The 20,246-nt window shown below is 41.6% G+C and overlaps 2 protein-coding genes across 4 annotated transcripts; one reads left to right on the top strand and one right to left on the bottom strand.

The window, feature by feature from the left end:
* Window positions 1-350: 350 nt before the first annotated feature.
* Window positions 351-14,012, bottom strand: DUSP3 (dual specificity phosphatase 3). Of its 2 annotated transcripts, none has more exons than XM_086864006.1 (3): window positions 13,812-14,012; window positions 8,673-8,899; window positions 351-4,525 (listed from the first exon to the last, which is right to left on the bottom strand). In XM_086864006.1, exons 1-3 carry the CDS (start codon window positions 13,931-13,933, stop codon window positions 4,320-4,322), a joined length of 555 nt encoding a protein of 184 aa, XP_086720132.1. In that variant the 5' UTR covers window positions 13,934-14,012; the 3' UTR covers window positions 351-4,319. The 2 variants fall into 2 exon arrangements, with proteins under 2 accessions (XP_086720132.1, XP_086720134.1); XM_086864008.1 differs by having other exon boundaries at window positions 13,841-14,006.
* A 15-nt stretch (window positions 14,013-14,027) lies between these two features.
* On the top strand, window positions 14,028-20,220 carry LOC111945714 (ras-related protein Rab-18-B-like). Of its 2 annotated transcripts, none has more exons than XM_086864004.1 (7): window positions 14,028-14,171; window positions 14,239-14,294; window positions 14,437-14,498; window positions 16,012-16,084; window positions 17,046-17,164; window positions 18,034-18,100; window positions 18,920-20,220. In XM_086864004.1, exons 1-7 carry the CDS (start codon window positions 14,107-14,109, stop codon window positions 19,093-19,095), a joined length of 618 nt encoding a protein of 205 aa, XP_086720130.1. In that variant the 5' UTR covers window positions 14,028-14,106; the 3' UTR covers window positions 19,096-20,220. The 2 variants fall into 2 exon arrangements, with proteins under 2 accessions (XP_086720130.1, XP_086720131.1); XM_086864005.1 differs by having other exon boundaries at window positions 14,029-14,165.
* The last annotated feature ends 26 nt before the right edge of the window (window positions 20,221-20,246 follow it).

The raw sequence follows: 20,246 nt of genomic DNA, 5'->3' as shown, positions 1-20,246 counted from the left end.
TGTTTATTTTCCATGATGCAGCCTTTCCCAATCATCTTTCAGCTGTCTCAGAAGAATTTTGCAATGTCACATACTACCGAGTGAATACAACAGGCTGAATGCTGTGATGTGATCTCCTGCAAGAAGCCAAAATAAATGGATTCTTATTCTCCTACCAGAGACTGCTAAATCATTCTGGTGGCTTGTCTTTTTCAGTGAGAATACACTGGATCCACACCACAGCACAGTTCAGGGATTCTGAGATGTCTCTCCAGGGAGGAATAACAAGCCTACAGCTCCATCTGGTGGGTCAGCCAGCCAGCAACACCGGCATACAGGAACTAAAATTAAAAAACACAACCAACACTTGATAATTTCCAGGATTTATTTGCAGAAAACATTAATGGGACACTAATTCTCACCAGCAAATCCTTAAGAGACACCTCTCAGGTTTGTTCTATTTCTAGTTGTACTCATTGCTGAAGCCCAGAAAGTAATTTTAGAAAAAAAACTTCTGTGCTAAACTAAGAAAGACACCACTAGATAGTCTCTCTGTGCTAAAAACATCATAGTAAACTAGCAGAGCTAATATAAAAAATAAAAGAAGGTAAAAAGTCCTGCTTCTGCTTCTGACATCAGAGATTTGATTAGTTCTGGACAACAGAAGGCAGCTCAATGAAATATCTAAATGATGAAAATAAACATTGCTAATATTCTTTCTGCTGTTCTTTGCTGAGGAGGAGGAAGATGTATTTGACACAAATTTTTCAACTCAGAAACATTCATTATTATTATACATGGTGCCTTTCACCTCCAAGGCCATTTAAGAAGATGAATTCTCACATCACCAATCATAATTAGAAAAGGATGTCCAATTTTAATACAGGCTTAACACCCAAAAATGGAATTACAATACAATGTTTTGTGGCTGCTAGTTCTGCATTCAGATGCCATTAATTTCAAGTTTGAAATAACTTCATGCAACGTTCACTTTTCAGCAGAGCACCATTCTCTCATGAAGTCTTTCTGGCAGTATCTGTGGTGCAGAGCTCCATGCCAGGTACAACCCCTATCTATGCTGTAGTCTCACTGCACGACCAAAGGATGAAGAAAGAACTACAAAATCTTATTTTTGCTTTCTATCTTAATTTTTAGTTACAGACTTCTTTTCTATACTTATTCATCAGCTAAGAAAAATTTAGTTCAGTGTGAGTGGGTGAATTTTACATGGATCATCATTTTGTCCATCTGGACTTTCATCTTTCTTCCTTGTTGTAAAATATGAGTAGTTTTTCATCTTTTCCCATCCTCTCTAACTTCACTAACTCTTAAGTACAAAAAAACCTAAGCTGTTGCATTTTCTTTCATTGGGCTAGACTTGGCATCTTTGTTCCATGAGAGATGCATATCGCTTCTCCACACGCTACCCACACAAAATCTACCACACTGCAATTCATATTAATATAAACATATTAATGTAATTCCTGATTACACTATTTCAGCTGTGGCCAGGAAGTTTCAGCTTCAGAAGTAGAGTGTTGCTGTTTGCAACAAACAGTTCTTTTAAAATGTATCTCCCTAAATTAGCATTCTTTTAAGGAAGATCTCACAGCAAAGTGCAGGTGCTCAGCAATTTCAGAGGAATAAGAAGTTCTATTTCTTCCAATACATTCTCAATTTCATATTACATGGAAAGGAAGCTCTCATCCCCATGTTTTATACAATCTTTCCTTCTACAATCAGGAAGAGAAATTTAGAAATACAGAGAATATAATTGTGGATTAGAGGCATACAAGATCTTCCTGGCCAGATAAAATGTGCAGAGGAACTTGCAACATGGCTGTAGTTGGAGCAAGACTGAGAGGAAGGGTATGATCTATTAATGGAGCAGTGATCTGACATTTTAACTATTTTTAGTCTGCTCTAAAAGCAGAAATGGTTTCATTGCTGAGTTGCCTATCAGTAATTTTAAATATGATATACTGTCTCACTTTTAAAACAAATTTATGTTGTCTTACTTCTGCCTCTCCACCCTCATATTACAAAACATTTGCAAAATCAGTTTTGTTCTACCAAGACAAATGGGCCAGTTACCATAAGAGTCACCAGTGTCCCATGAAGCAAAAAAATATCTTCAATGTAAGATCACATTCCCCTCTGTTTTGATTTTCAGTATTTCTTGATGCTTACAAATACAGAAACATCACCATAAAGTAAACAGACTCAATTTTAATAAACCTTTCTGGTTCCAATATGACAAATTCCAGCTTTCTTACAATCTACTCAAGAGTAACAAAGGTCTAATGGTTTCTTAGCTCTTTCATGGACTGGAATTTTGACTTCCAAGTAACAGGTGAAAGATAAAGTGCATCCACATGAATTTCCCTTTTCTTCCTTATAGTGCAAATAGGTGTTGAGTACATGGTGTGAGACAAGACAAAAAAAAAAATCTATGTTTAAAATAAAAATTTTTAAAGGGTAGTTTATAAATTAGATTGCAGTATGAAATGTCAGCACTGTAGAAAAGGTAAGGCCAATATTCCTATTTCTAAAGCCACTACTCCTATTTCACATAACATTAAATTAGTAACTAGGAATTTTGAAGAAGCAATTAATCTACCCCTCATTAAATGGATCAGTGGGAGAAAGCAGACAGGTATGTAATTACTGGAATTGACTACAGCTTATTACTACTGAACCATCCTGATTCAAAGCAAGCACTGGATACTGAGTGACTCTGGAGATGTGACAGGGATACCATGTAGAATGTTCCTCAACCATCACCTGAAGCACACAACAGAGAAAAGGCTCCTTGATGTGGCAGTTCCATCCTGTGGAAGGAAAAACAGTAAGACTGGAGCTCAAGCTCAAGTTAAACTCACCTCTGGAGTTTAACTCCAAGAATGTTACCTTGCTGTACAGAGCCTCCACTCCCACATCTCCAAACCACAGAACCCCAACAACAGGAGTACAACAATGCATGCGTGTCCTTTGTGATTCCTGATTACTAAACTGAGTAGACAAAACTACATCTGGGATCACATGTGTTACCAATACAGTGTTTATGTTTAAAACACTGTGTTTCATCCTGGAACTACATCAAAGCATAGGTGAGAATGGAACAGTCACTCTGGTTTCTGATGGTTTAACCAACCCATTTTGCAGTGGGAGATTATTTGCATTAACACAGTGCTGTAACTCACAGGTACACATTTAAACACCAAGTCAGGCACAGTGCAAACAAAGCTCCCTCTCCCAACACTGCAATGACTCATTTCATCTGTAGTAAACAGCATCAAGACATCATTTATTTGAATATAGTGTAAATATTTCCTACACAGTGTGGTACATTACAATGCTCATTTCTAGTTAATGATATCATGCAAGCAATCCAAGAAGTCAAGAGTGTTCTTCTGCAAACTGCTTTGTAAGCACACCTCTGCTGGAAGGAATCTGCTTGTGTGGTCATTCCACTTTGTGTTACTGAACAGTGATAGTAAAGAAGAGATAAAGACACTGTAATTCCATACAAGCTTTGAAAGCCATTATATTTAGTATACTTAGGACTTAATTATACATCCACCACAAGCACTTCTAAAGACTAATATTTCTTCCTTGTTCAAGTTCTTCCCTCAGCATTTGCGCTTGGCATTTTTTTCTAGTATGCTTTCAAAATAAAAATAAAAGAGCATTTAATAATAGACCATTTAACGTCCATTGTAACAGCAAGAGATAAAAAACTATTCTTGGAAACACAGTGTGCATGAAGCATGGGCTCTGAATGGCTTTACTATCACACTGTGTATTGCATAAATCCACATGAAATGCTGCATGCACTTCATTTTCCAAGTGAATGCATCTGTGCAATTGTATATATGCTTCCCATTCCTTGAAGCTCCTACATTCAAACTTTAGGCACCTGTGTGCATGAAAAAGAAGCTTTAGAAATTACAGTGCTCCTGCTAAGAGTGAGTGAAGAGATGTGTTGGGGCTTTTGGGAACTGGTGCTCTGGTGGGATTAAAGACAAAGCTTAAATGAATCACATTCAATGTCAATGCAAACCACGTATGCTATGGAGTCTGCAGGGGCTCTGAAATATGTGTGAAGACAGCTGTTATCACTGGAGTTATCACTCTAAAAACATCTCTTTATGGCAACAGCTCCAAACAGTGACACAATTTTGTACCATCTTGACAGACAGTCACAGAGTTCAAGAAGGATACGTTCACTAGACAAGCAGGAATTCTGTTTCGCTTTAGCCTGGTGGTTGCAATTTGGGTCTCTAAAGCATCCTCTAAAGGTCTGAGAAACTTAAAAAGCAACACTGCAGTGCTGTGTCCTAGGGCTTGAGCTTGCCCTCCTTCAGGAGCCGCTCGTTGAGCTGGCAGAGCTGCCTCAGGAAGCCATCATTGGGGCCGATCTCTCGCTTCTGCCGCACGGCGCAGAGCGCGCTCCGCACGTCCATGCGCTGCCGCAGCATCAGGTACGCGATGACCAGCGTGGGTGAGCGGCTGTAGCCCTCCCGGCAGTGCACCAACACCTGTCCTGCAGGGACACAGGGTGGAATACACAGCTGAAAAGCAGTATGAAATAACTAGGATAGGAACTGTATTAGTATTAGTCCTTTCACAGCTCGAGAAGTGTGAGTTCCAAATGCTACAGGAGACACGCTGGAGTTGGAAGAAAGGCGCTGTTCGCTCTGTTAGGAGCTGCACAGGCTGTGACCAAGGGTAATGCAAAATTTAAAAAACAATGGGTTGCAAGTCAAACAATTGCACTGAAACATATTTGCTACTATATCACAAGAGTCAAACTATGTCTATTTACTGTACTTTTCCTGCCTTTGGTGGTTTTGACAAGCTTTGCCCCTGAAGATGACCAGTACCAAAGAGCACAAATAAATGAAGTTTAAAATACATGGAAAACAAATATGCTGTTTGCCATGTACTGCATCTCCTCAAAGATATCCAGCCTTTCAGCTGCATTGCTGCCAACTGCTGCACTAACTCCATGCTGCATCACACCTGGCCATTTCTCTGGCTGTTTATGAAGCCACATTAACACTCAGGTAGATGAAGCTGCCTACTCTGCAGAGACAAGAGGCAGAAATTGCTAACCAAGCTGTTTGTCAGCACCAATAAAATTCTTCCAGCTGATTGATTAGGGAACTCATTCTACATGTTAGGTGGGTGTATTGCGTTTGCATGGCAACATTTTGGTAGTGGTGGGGGGCACAGGGGTGCCTTTTGTGAGAAGATGCCAGAGGCTTCCCCTGTGTCCAAAAGGGCCAGAGCCAGCTGGATCCAAGGATTTGCCAAAGCCAACAGTGATAGTGGTAGCACCTCTGGGCCTTGAGCACCCCAAGCCCTGGTTCACAGGCTGCAGGTAAGGCTGGAGCTCCTCTCCACTAGGGCCATGATGGAGTTGTGGAAACCACTGGGTGTTGGGGAAGGTGAAACAGGGAAACCTTATGAATGTGATTGTTTGGCACTAGATTGTGAAAATATGAAGGCTAGAATCAAAGTAGAAATGAAAGCCTGCTTTGAGTTATAGGATACTGAGTACTGGTTAACCAAAGAACAATAGCCTAGCCAGCTAGAGGAGAATCCCTATTGATAAAACAATGTCCTTCTGCTGATAAGAAGAGTCCGAAAGTAAAGAAGCAAGGAAAGAACTTGTAAAGCTCTGTAGAGTATAAAATGCAACACTGTATGTTAATATAGGGAAGCCCATAGGTTGTATGTAAATTCTTTAGTGGGTGTGTCTCATGGTGATTGGTTTCTGGTAATTAGAATATTCACGATAGAAAAAGATATATTGGATTGTAACAAGAACTTCGCTCTCTTTCTCTTTACTTTTTACTCTTACCTCTTACCTCTTTACTCTTCTCTCTTCCCTCCTCCCTTTACCCCTCTCCCCTCTTCCCCCTCTTAACTCTCAGCCCCTTCTCCCTGCTCCTACCCCTCTCGCCTTCCCTGCTCTTTCCCTCTGTTGCTCTCTTACTCCCTCCCTCTCCCTTCCAACCTCACCATCCCTGCTCTACCTGGTCTCTCTCCCCTCCCCCGGACCACGTGGACGCCAAGGCTGGTGGCGGACACGGGTCTCCCCTCCTTTTACTCTTATAATAAATCGCTTATACTTGAACAGCTTGACCCTGGAGAAGTCTCTCACCGCGAGCGAGTGTTTTTGCTACTCCAATAACTGGGGGTGAGGCCTAGGCACTGGGGCTTGGATCTCTGGACACAAGAGCAGACTCAGAGAAAGCTCTGAGCCCTGGGGGACCCACCTGTCCCAAAGGGAACCACCACAGAACAGAACCCGAGAACAGAGCTCTCCCCAGCCACTGTCAACATGCCACACTGGGCTAAAGATAAAGAGCCCCACTATGGGAACTTCCAGGAGGCCAGGACTCCTTCAGGACCTGCCTTCACCTCCCCCTGCTCCAGCTGGAGCACAGGCCCTGCTCCCTCTCCCAGAGGTACTTGTCCCTGCTCCTGTCCCCACCGGACCTCACCAGGAGCTGCCACTGGCCTTGTGCCTGTCCCCTTGTGCTGCTTGGCATGAGGAGGTAGAGAAAATAGGGAATTAAGCTGAAATTGAAAAGAAGGAGGGGTAGAGGGAAGGTCTTTTGAGGTTTGGTTTTGTTACTCATTCCCCTACTCTAATTTGATTGGTATTAAGTGAAATTAACTTCCCCAAGCTCAGTCTCTTTTGCCTGTGATGGTAATTGCTGGGTTATCTCCCTGTCCTTATCTTGACTCTGGAGCCTTTTGTTTTACTTTTCTCCCCTGTCCAGCTGAGGAGGGGATGTGCTGGCATGGCTTGGTGGGCACTTGGTATCCAGCCAAGGTTAAGCCACCACATGGGTAAATCCTACAGCGAGGTATCCAGAAATAAAAAAGCAGGCCACTGCCCCCTTGGAGAAATCTATCCTGATTTTACTGTTTCTCACCTTCTTCCTCTTTGATCTGTTTTACCAGACACAGGAATTTTCTCCTTCCCAAATGCAGTGGGACATGTAGCCCCAGTCTGCTCTCCAGAGTAAATTGTTTTTTGAGACAAGGAAACAGCTGAACCATACCCACATACTCTTATCATAACCACAACTTGCTTTGAATCACACCAACAGAAATCCTGTTACCACATTTGCCTTAAACAGCAAAAGCTTCTTAGCTCAAGGCAAATCACTAGCATGGTAAAAGAGCTAAAACAATTAATTGTCAACATTTCTTGAGAGCCTGTAAGTTAGCAAAATTTAGATTCTTGATTATATACATGGAAGAGAGTTGACTCTTCAGCAAATGGTCAGAAGCAAAATGGTTTCTAGCCTTTCTCTGTGAAAGGCAGTGTCTGAGGGGCTGCCTTCCAGACCTGCAGGATACCAGACCTGCCCTCCAGAACTTCATGCATTGCAACACTAAAATGAAATTGAAGGAGAATACTATTATGTTCCTCTTCACTATCCTTACTCTACACTTCAACACAAAACAAACAATTTGCAGTAACCAGTTAATCTTAAAACTGGCTCCAACATCACCCAGCTCCAAAGCTCCTCTTTGTTTACCACACTAAAAAAACAGGGGTGGGTGTGGTAGACAACTACTAAGACTGAAAGAATCAGCAAATGGAAGTGCTGCAAATTCAGACTGACTTTGAATTTACTGACCCTGAAACTATTGAGATTAAAGTGAGCAGGTACAGTCATGGCACAGCAAACCCTTCTCTCCTCTTGCAGCCTGTTTCAGTGACTCACAATGCTAACTGCAAGAGGTGTATTTAATTTTTAGAATTTTTCATACTGCACCAAACTGGATGTAGAATTTATTTCCATCTGTCAAAGCCCACATCACAGCTCCAGTACCCCTTTGCCTATTTCAGAGAAACAACTTTTTCAGTTGTGGGAATTCTCATTCCTCCCATTCAATGCTCAGTCACGAAGCAAGAAAGAAATTAAGCATGTGTAGAAATAAGTGGAATGTTGAAATAGTTAGACAACACAAACACCATCTGTCCCACTGCACTGTGTCCTAGGACTTCTGCTCTGAGGAAACACACTACAGAGAAATGTGGCAATAAACAACATTGCAAATATGACCTTCAACTTTCCTGCAATCCTAGGAAATAAAAGAGGCAATCAACACATAAAATAATGTAAGGACTTAATGTAATAAAAACTGTAGGGTGACAGTCTCTAGTCTTACTGCACATTTAGAAAAAAACCCATGTAACAGGCTATATGATTACTCTTCAGTATCTGTATTACTTGTATCACTTCTGCCTTTAAACTGTTATTTCTAATGCCCTTAAACAACTTTTAGACCCTTAACTTATTTTTTAAAAAATATTTTGGATGTGATTTAACATTTCTAAGGAAAAATAAAAACATCTCCTCCCAGAAAGAAACTATAATAAGATGCAGCAGCTGTTTCCCATTTCAAAGTCACTCCTACAGTGACAGACTTCCCTCTGCCATGTACTGGATCCCTCCGTGTATAAACACAAGACTGAGCTGTTTTACTGTGTATCTTTTGTCTTATGTGTATTGTATCATTGATTCAGGGCCTTTATCTGAATTTTTCACTCGGTTGTTCTGTTTACAATATGAGCAAAGAACCATTTTAAACAGAAAATTGCTAAGAAACATATGCAGTGCACAGAAAACACGGTAGAAAGGTATTTCAGTTTGCCTTACCATCCTTCTGGGAAAGGGCTTTCTCAATAAAATCAGCTGCCTCCTCAAAATAGCGACTGAGGTTAAATTCCTGTGTATCGTTAGCTTTAATGCCATGGTATCTGATGCCTGTGCCTTCATAGAACTCTGCATTAGTGTTCACATGCATGAATGATTTCCCCTCTGCTGCATTCAGAACATGGGTTATCCCCAGACGCTGCAGCCTCATAATGTTCTTGGCTATGAACCTGCATGACAGAAAGTGTCAAGAAAACGATTAGAATTTGGTGAATCATTTCAGTATTTAGGTATTGATAACCAAACCCTTTGATTTTTCTGTTAATAGATGCCAAATATACTGTGCCCAGAAGTGAATTAGCTACAGGTTATAAATTCACACAAATATTCAGAGCCATGGTCACTATTTGTGAGAATGCTGCTTTCTTGGCTGATGACTGAGGAAAGCACACATGAAAGTGAATCTGCATCTCTTAGATCCTCCAAGGGGATAAAACAGTAACTTTCTGAACATAAAATTCTGACCAAAGTAGGAAAATAACTGGAGACAATAACACATTAACTTCTAAAATTAACCATTATCCACATAAAAACAGTTATAAAAAGCCTCTGCTGTCAGGTACCAGTGTTGCAGAACTTGATAAGCAGCACTTGCTACTTCAGCAGGCAGTCCAGCCAAACTGACATTTTGGGGGGCAATTTTAAGCACTGTGAAACAGCATTGACTTCTTATCAGGTCACAGGAAGAAAGTAACTGATAAATGTTACTGCATCTTCAGAAGACTCATCTGAGGGTCACTAAGAGGTGTAGTCCTATAGCCCTTCAGTTTTACCAATAATTGTAGCAAAACCAGGAGTTTCCATCTTTAGGTGGCTAAAAGAGTGACCTACCCTATTAATGAACAATTGAGCTGGATGCTACCAATCATGCCTTTCAAGCTTGATGATGATAATTAATTAGATCCAGTAATAATGCCATAAGCTTTGATAAAAGCTCCAGGATGCACTATGGCAAACAACCCATCTGCTTAGTAACACAGCTGACCATGCACAAATCTCTGCTCGTGCCCTAGAACGCAATCTATAGTGAGAGGAGCCAACCCTTAAGTAATAATCAGGAGATCATTGACTCCTTTTTGCCATAAATCCACTACTTTTCATTCTGAGTCTGATTATTTCCATATGGCAGTTGCAATACTTCTGTCAATTTCCTGGGAAGAAATAAAACCTGCATGTTTTATCACACTGCGTGGTCTCCTAGTAAATTGAAGCCCCACTGGTCAACATTTGCAGAATGTGACAGAAAGCTTTGGCTGAAGGTTAACTCAGTTCCTACACATTTTGTGAAAAGAGGTAGCCTAGACAGATTGTTTTTAAAAACAGCTTTCAGTATGTGTCTAAATGGATATGGGAACAGAAATATTTTTCAAAAATCTCCCTACAGCTCAACTCATAAATTGCAAATACAAGAACTCTTAATATTAAGCTGAAGTCCAGATAAGCATTTGTGCAGTACCATTTTGGACAAGTTTCTGTGAGGTGGAATGCATCCAGGGCTTTTGGCTGGACACTTAATCTAAAAACTTAAAATAAACACCCAAATTAGTCAGTTTACATCTATATGAATCACTGAGTCCATTCACTCACAATTTTGATGTAATTCAAGGCCATGAATATCTTGAGAATTCCTTTCTTCCTGATGACTCCACACCCCTTAAATTCTAGTGTAAGCAGATGAAGACTTATGCATGACTGAAGCTTGTACATTTTCTGCTGTCTGTGCCAAGCAACTATGGCAATGAACCAAATATTTGTAAGACTTCATTACCCAAACAAATGCTGACAGATTTTCCATCTGGCAGGACATCAGCTGTGCCAGGGGAGAAGTTTCAGTGTCTGGAGAATTCTGCTTTCAACACAAAAATCCTACAGAGCAAGGCCAAACCAGAAAGTGTTAATTCAGCAGTGAGTTCCTATGCTTAGTAGGGTGAGAATATGGTTTAATTAATATTATATAGATCAGCATATATCTGGCTGTCCGGCATCAACAGGAACTCCCATCCTGAAATCATGGCTGAATCTGGCAACAGACTAGCTTCCCTGGAGGCAAACTCATTCTCAGTGAATGATTTTTGCAGATTTTACAGACAATTTTCTTACACAGCTAGAGGTGAAAAAGAGAGAATTTGTATGCCATTTGTTTCTCCTTTTCCAAACAGTCCTTGGATCTCTCTCATCCTTAACATTTCATTCCAGCTGCATCATGTTGGATGTTGAAATGCTAGCTCCTTCAAATAGCAGAGATGCTAACATCAGCTTCACCTGGTTCCTGAAAAGCCAGAGAAAAACTCCAGAATCTTGTCCATTCTCAATATGGAAGATTTAGAGTTTCTTGTCCTGTGAGTAACACCAGTAAGAAGTGTTTCTTCTGAACAGAGATGTATTATTTTACCAGCCACAAAACCCAGGTTTTGGAGAACCATTCATCAGCAATTAAGGATACAGGAGGCTATGAACTATTGGCACATGGAATTATAAGCAAATAAACCAAACTTTTAATGGCAAAAAATGCCAGCCTATGAACACATTTTAATTTGCACTGTCCTGCCCATGCAAAATTGTTTCCTTACCAACAGTTCCCTTTACAATCACTGAAGTTAACATGAATTTTGAGAGTGCCCTTCGTACTCCTTACAACACATCTGCAATTCCAGCACATTAAGAACAAAGAATTGCTTCATGGGTTACCCACATACATTAAAGCATACAGAAAAAGTAAGATTGGGTATTCAAAACCAGAACATTTTTACCAAATACAGTTCTGGAGATATGGTCAGAATTGTTACAGGTTTCCAAGCATCTGGGAAAAGCCCTACAAATTCCCTAAGTCATCAGTTCAGAAATCTAAACCTACTCATTTTCAGGCAAAACACTGGTTTTAACAAGAATGGGTGCTCTGGATAAAAAGCCTCCCACCCTCCACTGACTTCTCCCTCTTGTCCCTATCTTTATGTCACCTGTAACCCTGATAAAAATGAATTCTGTCCAACCCTTCTGGCCAGATGAAGATGTTACACTGAAATACATCTCCATTTATACAGAAACACAAAATGATGTGCACTTGCAGTGCATGCCAAATTGTTATTTTGCTATTGTTTGAAAAATATATAATTGTGCTAGTCTATCACCTATACAATTCTTGTTTTAGGGATATTACATTTTTACTTCACAAATCTTTTTGAATCTTTTTATGAGGTTAGAATTGCTTATGGTAATATAGAAACCCCTCATTTTCCAAGTATTTTATCATTTTATCTCTGCATTTTCACTAATTTTGATTTTCATGTATTGCCTGAAAGATTGATGACTTTGGCTCTGCCTGCAACTTGAAGTCACTTGATGGATAAACTGTTACTCTACACTATGACCCAATTTAATCTCATCAGCCTCAATGTCTCTATGTTGTCATTTTTGTCTAAAGATGAATTACTCTTAAGGAGAGACAGCAGCATCCCTGTGCAAAATATCCTAGAGGTAACCAACAGAAGTTTCTGAATCTCACTCAGAGGTTTGAATTTTTTCCTGTGAGCTCCTGTTCAAATTCTATTCCTTTTACATCATGTATTGGCATTCCAATCCCCCTACTCTGGCTGCTCTGTGAATTTTTGTTGTAATAAAACCTCTGTTGCTTGTCATCCAAAACGTGACCCTATATTGCACACAACAAATGTACAAAAGCAGGACATGAAGCTTGAAATTATGTTCAAGATTTGTATTGTTTCAGAATGACTAATACAGCAAACACTACTTACAATGCAGTATGTACCACAACTCCCCTTGATTGAAAAATCTTCTTAGGAATTAATATTATTTCCAGTTTGAGAATATTGAAGTTCACCATGCAGTGACCAAATCTTAATGGAAATCCATCTATTCAACTAGACCTCAGCATTACCTTAACTCTCTGTGGATGCTTCAAAGATATTATTGCCTCTTAAGTCTTGACAAATTAAGATTATCTGCTCCAATTGTGAAATGATTTTTTTCAGCCACAAAGTTATTTCTTACTTCTAGCTGCCCTCCAGAATTTTTCAGCATTCTTTTAAAAACAGTGACAATACAACTGCATGTTTTCTGTTTGTCCAACTAGCAGCAGAACTGTTCTTATGCTAAAACCTGCACTACACATGTTTTTTATCACTTACTACATAAAAAGTCCTTCTCAATGGTCAAGATTTCCACTAGACAGAGACTTTCCACTGCGCAACTTATACATGCATTATCTGTTCTTAGACACCCTTGAATTTGAACATATTAAAGTCCATACCCTATAATTAAAATAAATTACCGAACAATGGAAACAACTCTGTAGTAGCTAACTACCTTCAAAGTTATTTTTAAGTTATTTACTGTGTAAATCAACTTGCAAGCTATGACTTCCTTTTTTCCAGGTAACTGCTACAAATATGAAGGAGATGGTGGCTGTCAGACACCATCTGGCTACGGAGAGAATGATTTTAGTCCCATCTCTGGATGTGCATGTCCTGCATCCACTGGCAGTAACAAATATCATTTGGTTTGGCTCAGAAGTTAGTGACAACCTATGATCTTGACCTGTACTTCTTTAGGAGGTACAAACCTAAAACAAGAATAGGGATCCAGTATACCACACGTATAAAATATAAAAAACGTCAGTCAACAAAAAGAATCACCAATATCGCAGGGAAGAAATGTACAGAGATGGACTAAAAAGGGGAAGGAGAATCAGCAGGACAGGACAGTAACAGATAACTGAAACCATGACGTGATGCAAAAAATAAATCCCACAGGGCCCGCTGAGATCCAGCAGATCCCGTCCTGCAGCCTGGCTGGAAGCACCGGGAGCTGCTCGGTGACCGCCCTGCCCCTCACGGCCCGGCCCGGCCTCTCTGCCCTCAGGACACTGCTCCAGCCCCCTCTGCCCTCCGGAACCCGCCCCCGGCCCGGCCCGGCCCCTCTGCCCTCAGGATACCGCCCCCGGCCCCCTCTGCCCTCCGGACACCGCTCCCAGCCCGGCCCGGCCCCTCTGCCCTCCGGAACCCGGCCCCGGCCCGGCCCGGCCCGCTCCGAGCCCCCGTCCGGGCCCCGCTCCGGCGCACTCACGCGTTCCCCACGTGGATGCGCGGCACCACCTCGTTGCTGTGCGCGCTGGGCAGGCTGTAGCAGCCGCTCTCATTAGACAGGAGATCGTTCAGCTCCTCCACCGAGATCTGATAATCGGCCATGGCCGGGCCTCCGCCGCCAGCCGGGAGCCCCTCGGCGCTGCGGCTCCAGCCCGGGCCGCTCCCGCCCCGCCCGGCCCCGGGGCCGCCTCAGAGGCGGGGCCGCGTCAGCTGCCGGGGCCGGAGCGCCGAGAGGAGCGGGCGCTGCTCCGGGAGCGCGGCCCCGGCGGGGCGGGATGGAGCCCGCGGGCCTCACGCTGAAGCTGCTGCTGGTCGGAGACAGCGCCGTGGGGAAGTCCAGGTGCTGGCCGGGCCGGGCGGGGCTGGGGGCCGCAGCCCCGGGCTGAGCCCGCCTTCTCTCCCCACAGCCTCCTGCGGCGCTTCACGGACGGCGCGTTCGAGCCGCGCCTGACACCCACCGTCGGTGAGCCCGGAGTGAGCCCGGCCTCAGCCCGGCCTCAGCCCGGCCTCGCTGGGCCCCGGAGCCGTGCGAGGAGGCGGGAGGCGGCCGCCAGGGCAGGCGTTCGACAGTTCCTTCTGACGAGCCTCCCCTTCTTCCGTCTTAGGTATTGATTTTAAGGTGAAGAAAATGGTGGTGGAGGGCCGTGCAGTGCAGCTGGCCATATGGGTAGGTCTTGTTGCAGACCGATGGGGGTATGTTGGGTTTTGAGAGATGTGCAGTCTTCAAGAGCTCCTTGTTGTGGTTTCTTCCCTCTCTTTTCCGGCTCCTCCTCTCTCTTTGTAAAGTCTGCCGCATGTTTTGATTGTATACTTCGGCTGCAAAGCTGGTACAGCAGTAGTTGCAGGCAAACAAAAACACTTCTAAAAGCTCCTTCTGTCCAGGTTTGAGACTTCCTTCAGTTCCAGGAGAGGCTCCGAGTGATCTTTGCTGCGCTTTCTCAGGCTCTGGGAAGTGTTGAGCTTTGGAGATGTCAGCATGTGGGAGAAGTGAGCATGCCCTGCCTGTGTGAGCCAGGAGCACAGAAATGGATAAAAGCAGAGAAAGGTGATGCTCTGGGTAATGAGCCGGGTGATTGCCCGTAGGGGATGGATAGGAGCTCTGTGTGATGCTTTATTTTGGTTAAAATCATGCAAAAAAATCCCACAAACCTGTTCTTGAACTATTTAAAGGTTGATTTAGACTTACTGACAAACTCAAGTATTTGTCCTGAACTTCCTGATGCTGTATTTTCAGCCTCTGCAGACTGAAATCAGATTGCAGCTGTGTGATCAGGATTATTTGTAATATAAAACAAACATTTAATTCTTCTAAGCAGAATGAAAGAACCTTAGTAAGGAGAGATTTTATGTGTATGGTCATAGGTATTTGAGAAAGAAAATGCCCTTACTAATTAAGTAATTGGGACTAAAATACAATCCCTAGTAACAATGAACTGAATTAGGTAAGTATATTCCCAGTTCTAGTTTCTTTTTTTTTAAACAAAGAATAAATAAATTACAATATAACTGTTAGTCTGTCAACTGTGAGATGTACAAAAAAGGAAATAAATTTTTTTCCAAAAAAAATAATTGTGTGATTTGTTGCCTCCTTATAGTTTGTTTTGAGGGTCTTTTTGAATTTCATATTGTACTTAGTACCTTGCTTATTCTTACTTATTCATGAGTTTAAGATAGACATACTGCAGTAATAATTGAATAAAACTACTGATCTTAAATTTCTTGCCTACTTAGGTTTGTAGTCTTGCAGTAGTTCTTTCTAACTTTTCTAACTGTGGTAAAGTGGTAAAGGAGCAGAGGGAGATGTTTGGAACCTCTCCCTTCCTGCAGAGTCTGTCACTGGAAAATCAGTTATTCCCCATCTCATTCAGTTCAGCTGGTTTTAAACCCATCTGTGTGGCTGCTTGCCTTTGATGTATTTCTGTAAAGTCCTTTTTACTTTTCTGTTACAAGTGTCTGTTTATCCTTTTTACTTTCACTCAAGTCCTCTCCATGCTTAACCATTTTCTGCTGTTGTTTTCTGACTGCTTTCCTCATTCTTGCATCTTAATGTTTCATGTAGCCTTACTGCTCAGAAAATTTTTAAATTTGCTCATCTTGTTTAGTTTAAAATATCTTTTTTTTTTTTGTTTTAAATGTATTTGATGTTGTATGTTTGGGGTTTTTCCCCCCTCTCTCTGTAGGATACAGCAGGACAGGAACGTTTCAGAACACTGACTCCCAGTTTCTACCGAGGAGCTCAAGGAGTAGTTTTAGGTATGAAATAAATGGAAGACAAGCGTGATTACAGAAATTCTGGTCTTTATTCCTCCTAAATGTGCATATCAATGCAAAAGGAGGTTATTGAAAATAATCAGAGGAATAATTATGGTTTTTATAACATTACTGCTTATTAGCTCAAACACTGAATGTACAAAACCACTGGCAGGAAATACACTGCTTCAAAATATTTTAAATTAAAAAGAGATGTCATGCTGCAAGCTGTTGAGTGGATGAATTATAAGCTTTGTAGTTATTACTTGGGTGGTTTTCTGGTAATAAGGCTAATCATGGGTTGTGTTGTGTTCTTTTCCTCGTGATGTTTTTACTTCTTTTGTTCCCAGAAACTATTGATGTGATTATTGTGATTATAGTAAGACTGAAGTTTGTACACAGAGCCTGGCTAGGCCCTTTCTGTGTGACAACAGCAATTGGAAAACAAAGGGATTCTTCCTTTCAGGGTTTGAGAAGGCTAACCTTAACTTTGCTGTACAAAATATTCTTTCTATGATTTTTAAACCTTAGTGATTCATATAAATGCAGTTATTAAGTTACCAGCACCCAAAAGTAGCTTTTAACTCAGTCCATGCTTTTAGCAGCAATGTGTGCATGTACTTATACAGAAAATTAGGTGACAAAATACATTTTAAAACACTTTTAAAAATACTCTGTGTGGCCCAACTCAGCACTACCAACAGGTAGAATGTTTCTGTTGGTAAATCTGATTTTAACTCGCAGAGGTTCTTGTGTTCTGTAATCCTGGAGTGATTTGGGTGAGCACAGCCCAGTGTGTTCCAGCTCTGGGAGCAGTGTATGGTTGGTGCCTGTTTCTGTAGCTCCCTAGTACCTTTTATTTTTTCCAGGCAGTAGTTAGGAAGCGTGGACTAAGTTCTGCCACAATGAAGGAAACGCTGTCCAAGACTCTACAGCTGTTAAGCTCCTTTTCCTCTGTTCTCAGTGTATGATGTTACAAGAAAAGACACTTTCACAGGACTAGGAAGCTGGCTGAGTGAGCTGGAAATGTACACCACCAACAGCAGCACTGTGAAAATGTTGGTTGGCAATAAAACCGATAAGGTCAGTTTGGGAATGCATCCTTTTGCATTCTTCCCTGAATTATTTATTCATCCCAGTGTGTAAATGTGAGGTAAGTGCTGTAACACAGCTCTTGTGCCAGGAGGTAATTTACTCAGCTGCTGAGCTGGGAAGGCTCCACTTCTATCAGTTTAGAAGCAGATATTGTTAAAGATTTTAATAGAAGCTTTCCTAGAGAGATGCAGTTGATGATATTCCTTTAAGATGGTTCAAGACTCTGCCCAAAACCTGTCTGACACTGAACCTAACTGCAGCACGGCTGCTGCTTGCTTTCTGAGCAGACTGACAGTGGTGGGGAAGAGGAGCTCAGCTCTGGGTGGATGTAGAGTGTGCATCCCTGTGGCTGTGAGGTGCTGCTTGTTGTTCCTGGGCTGTTCTGGCACGTTTAGGTGCCTGTTCCATAGTGAGGTGCTTTGCTCTTGCTTTCAGTGTGGCTCTCCTGGGCTGGGTTCTGCTCTGCCCCTTCCCAGTGTGCCCAGTTTCAGAACCTTTCATAGGCCTTTCTGGTGTGGATCTTCTGGTTGATTGAGAGCACAGCAACACATTTATTTCCTGCTGATTTGGCACAGGCTGTGGTTCTTGGGGTTGTGCTGGACTTTGCTGATCCTGGTGGGTCCCTTCCAGCTCAGGACATTCTGTGATTCTGTGCTTAGATGTTGCTGCTGTTCAGTTTAACCCCCTGACAGCCAGCCTGGCAGTGAGCTATAGAGTGGGAAAATCCAGTTGATGACACATTTCTTACATTTTTACACATTTTTTTCCTTTCAGCAAAACCTCATTTCTGCACTGCTGCTTTTCTGGGTACTTTTTTAAAGTGGCAAATGTAGCTTATCCTTCATTTGTCTCTGCAGCCTGACCGTGAAGTAGAGAGAAAAGAAGGGCTCCAGCTTGCTAGAAAACACTCACTGCTTTTTATAGGTATGCACCTCTGGGGCTAAAACTTCTGTATTCAAATCTTTATTTTGGTATTGCCAAGCATGAATGTACAATTGTATTTCAGGTTGATGGGTTGCTACCTTTTTTTTTTTTTAATACCTAATTAATGTGGGTTCCTTTTGCTGTAATTCATATTCAGGATGTAGGTTTCAGCTTCTGCACTGACTACAACTGGAAGCACTTTTCTCTGAAACAGATTTATTGTGTATACTGTACAGGCATGAATTTTATATTCTCTTGAAACTAGCAGGATATTTTAATTTAGAGCCCTGAAGACTGAATTTCTTACTGGAATTCCAGGGTCTGCAAGAACCCTGGCTGATCTTTCATTTCCAGGTTTCTGTTGCATAAAAGACAATGTTCTTACAGCAACAATAAAATGTACAATGTGAAGATACAAAGGTGGGGAACACACTGAGTTTCTAAAGCGAAAGTTTCTTGGAAAGATTTCTAGGAGAAACCGAAGTACATAAGGGACAACATGCAATTCCCTCTGTATTCTTTATTTCTCAGCTTTGTTATGGAATAATTATCTTCTAGATTTACTGTCAAAACCTGAGAATAATTTCTTTTTCTCCATTATGGAGAAAATAGGGAACCATGGATTTCTTTCTAAGTGGAAAAATGTGATTCTTCAGACTGGGATGAGTTAAGTGTTTTTTTAACCTTTAAGAGAGAATGAAGAGGAGGTTCACTCATTTAAAAACTCCCATCTTCTCTCTGCTCCCAAAATAAATTCTTTACTAAGTGGAATATACTCCCTGCAAATAAGAGAAAATAATTTTTTCCCCCTTCCTCCAGAGACCAGTGCCAAGACACAGGATGGAGTGCAACATGCCTTTGAGGAACTGGTCATGAAGATCCTGCAGACTCCAGATCTTTGGGATAAGAACACAGCGAAGAAGGGAGTCCAGCTCATGGAATCTTCAGCACGGAAGGATAAAGGCTTGTGTGCTGCCCACTGTCCACTTACTTAAATGTACAGGTGGCTGCTCTGCCTGACTGGAGGGAACATGGAAAAAAAAAAAAGGGGCGGGGATGGGATTCCCAGCACCACTCTGTACCGTGTTTGATGTGCCATCAGTTGTGCAGATCCAAAACACAAACTCATTAGCAAAATACATTTTTATTTGTTAACAAAATACAGTTTCTCCTTCCCTTTTGCACAACTGCTGTTTGCAGGTATTTTTCTGGTAGCTCAGATTTTTTACTATTAAGTCATAGTGCTGCTTAGAGTATTGTGCTCTTGCTGTGTGACATTTAGCATGGACTTTTGCTGGAATTCCTGCCTTAGCATAAATAAGGTGGTATTCAATTCTGGATCATTACTGAGAACCTTCTCTTCCCTTCTGGCATGGGAGGCTTTGAGTTGCCTTAATGCAGTTACTCATCAGGAGTTACCCTGAGCAGTGGACATAGCTTCCTGGCTTTGGATGGTTTTAAAAAGTCAAAATTATTGTCCTCAGACAATAATGTGTTACTAGTTAATTTTAGGCTTGCCATGAAGAGGATGTGTCTTTTAACACTTGTCAGGAAATCCCCCTGCTTCCTGTGCAGACACTGTGGGTGACCCTGTGCTGTTTGCACTGAGGATCAGGGATGAAATTCCCTCATCACTCCGTGGCTGTGGGCTGGCAGTCACTGTGGTTCTCAGCAAACCACACCCTCATCCTCTTCCAGCAACCAGTGATTAAACTTTCATAGAAAATGTGCTGCCTATGGGAGACATTCCATTAGAGTGACTCTGTCCTCCACCAATCCCACTATGAAGTTACCTTTTCGTCTTTTACACTTCTAAAATGGCAATATTATATTTTGCTAACTTACATTAAAATAACTGAAAATTTAAAGGGTATGTAACTTGTGCCTTGCTTGTTAATGCATGTTTCTACTGTTAGACTATGTTAGATCATGAAGCAAACATACAACTTTATTTACTACTAGTCATGCAAAATATTTTAAGATGTTATGATAGCAACCTTGTTTTAAATAAATTCTGACCCTTACCTTTTTAACTTAACTGAATCTTGTAAATATGTTTATGTCTTGCAGACTATAAAAATCTGTTTGTAACCTGAAATACAGACCGAGGCTGAGATCAATCTGGCCATTTATTATTTTCGTAAAA

This window comes from Cyanistes caeruleus, chromosome 27 (assembly GCF_971803275.1).
Source record: "Cyanistes caeruleus chromosome 27, bCyaCae1.hap1.1, whole genome shotgun sequence".
NCBI lineage: Eukaryota > Metazoa > Chordata > Aves > Passeriformes > Paridae > Cyanistes > Cyanistes caeruleus.
Note: the sequence above shows the minus strand (reverse complement) of the source record. Positions and strands in the feature narration are given on the sequence as shown.